Source organism: Ochlerotatus camptorhynchus, unplaced genomic scaffold, assembly GCF_037179485.1.
Source record: "Ochlerotatus camptorhynchus isolate MF236.1 unplaced genomic scaffold, CSIRO-AGI_Acam_v1.1 ptg000015l, whole genome shotgun sequence".
NCBI classification, from domain to species: Eukaryota; Metazoa; Arthropoda; class Insecta; order Diptera; family Culicidae; genus Ochlerotatus; species Ochlerotatus camptorhynchus.
The window spans coordinates 4,576,630-4,577,967 of NW_027040507.1; the positions used below are offsets into that span (position 1 = coordinate 4,576,630).

At 47.5% G+C, this 1,338-nt stretch overlaps 1 protein-coding gene across 1 annotated transcript; it reads right to left on the reverse strand.

The window, feature by feature from the left end:
* Positions 1 to 303: 303 nt before the first annotated feature.
* Positions 304 to 867, reverse strand: LOC135701818 (uncharacterized). The gene has a single exon (XM_065222750.1). The coding sequence runs from the start codon at positions 865 to 867 to the stop codon at positions 304 to 306; it is 564 nt and encodes a 187-aa protein (XP_065078822.1).
* Positions 868 to 1,338: the final 471 nt, after the last annotated feature.

The window sequence follows — 1,338 nt, forward strand, 5'->3', positions numbered from 1 at the left end:
ATCACAATGCAAAACTGTTGTTGTTTCTGAACGGCTAATGGATTTGTGAAACCATCAGCTGGTTGCTCCATGGTCGGAATGTACATCAGCTGCGTCGCTCCTTGTTGTAGGCTATCGTGCACAAAGTGGTAGCGAATGCTAACATGCTCCGTGCGAGGGTTGTATGAGCCATTATTCGCGATGCTGATTGCAGATTGGTTGTCACAATTGATAATTACTGGCCACTGCTCGAATATCTGCGACCGCAAGTTGTTCCACCACATTGCTTCCCAAATTGTTCGTGACAGGGCCATATACTCTGCTTCACAGGATGAAAGAGCAGCGGTGGGCTGCTTTTTTTACGTTAAACGATATGGCTCCACCTTGTAACGTGAACACGTAACCCGTCGTTGACCTTCGGTTATCTGGATCTCCTCCCCAATCGGCATCGCTAAATCCGACTAGTTCCGATGATTCTCGCTTAGAATACTCCAACTTCTTCGTCGATGTTCCTTTCAAGTACCGAATTATCTTCTTGACGGCCTCCCAATGCTGACGTCCTGGATTGGCGCTGAACTGACTAGCTGCATTCACCGCAAAAGCGATGTCCGGACGAGTCACTTGGGCTACGAAAGACAGACATTCAACAAATTCTTTGAAAGGAACATTCTTCATCTCCTCGGCTTCGTTCTGATTTCTTGGTCCCATGTATTTGTCCAGTCTTAAACTGGGATCAGCTGGCGTTGCTACAGGATACGATTCGGTCATTCCAAAACGCTGAATGATTTGCTCGATGTACGCTTGTTGATCGAGCCAGAGCTTTCCTTCTGCTTGATCCCTCGTAATGCGGATGCCCAAACAATACTTGGCATCACCGAGATCCTTCATCTTGAATCGTTCGACTTCAGCTTTCGCTTCAGAATCTGATCGTTGGTGAAGATCAGAAAATCGTCTGCGTAAATAGTGACAAACATCAGTTTGTCTCCACACAACATCCAGTACAGGCAACAATCTACTGAGGAACGAATCAGTCCGAACTTCTGAAGCACGCCATCCAGCTGCGCATTTCATACTCGGCTTGATTGCTTCAAGCCGTAAAGAGCTTTCTTCAAGAGGCATACCTTTCCATTTCGATGGTCTATCCCCTGCGGCTGCAGTATGTAGATCTCCTCATCGTTCAGCTCTCCTTGCAAAAAGGCTTTAACTGCGTCCATCTGATCGATGTCCAGATCGTATTTCACCGCCAACGCCATAAGGTAACGAATCGTCGCATACCGTACTACGGGAGAGTACACCTCGTCGTAATCTAGTCCTGGCCTTTGCGAGCATCCTTTCACGACGAGACGAGCTTTGTACCGC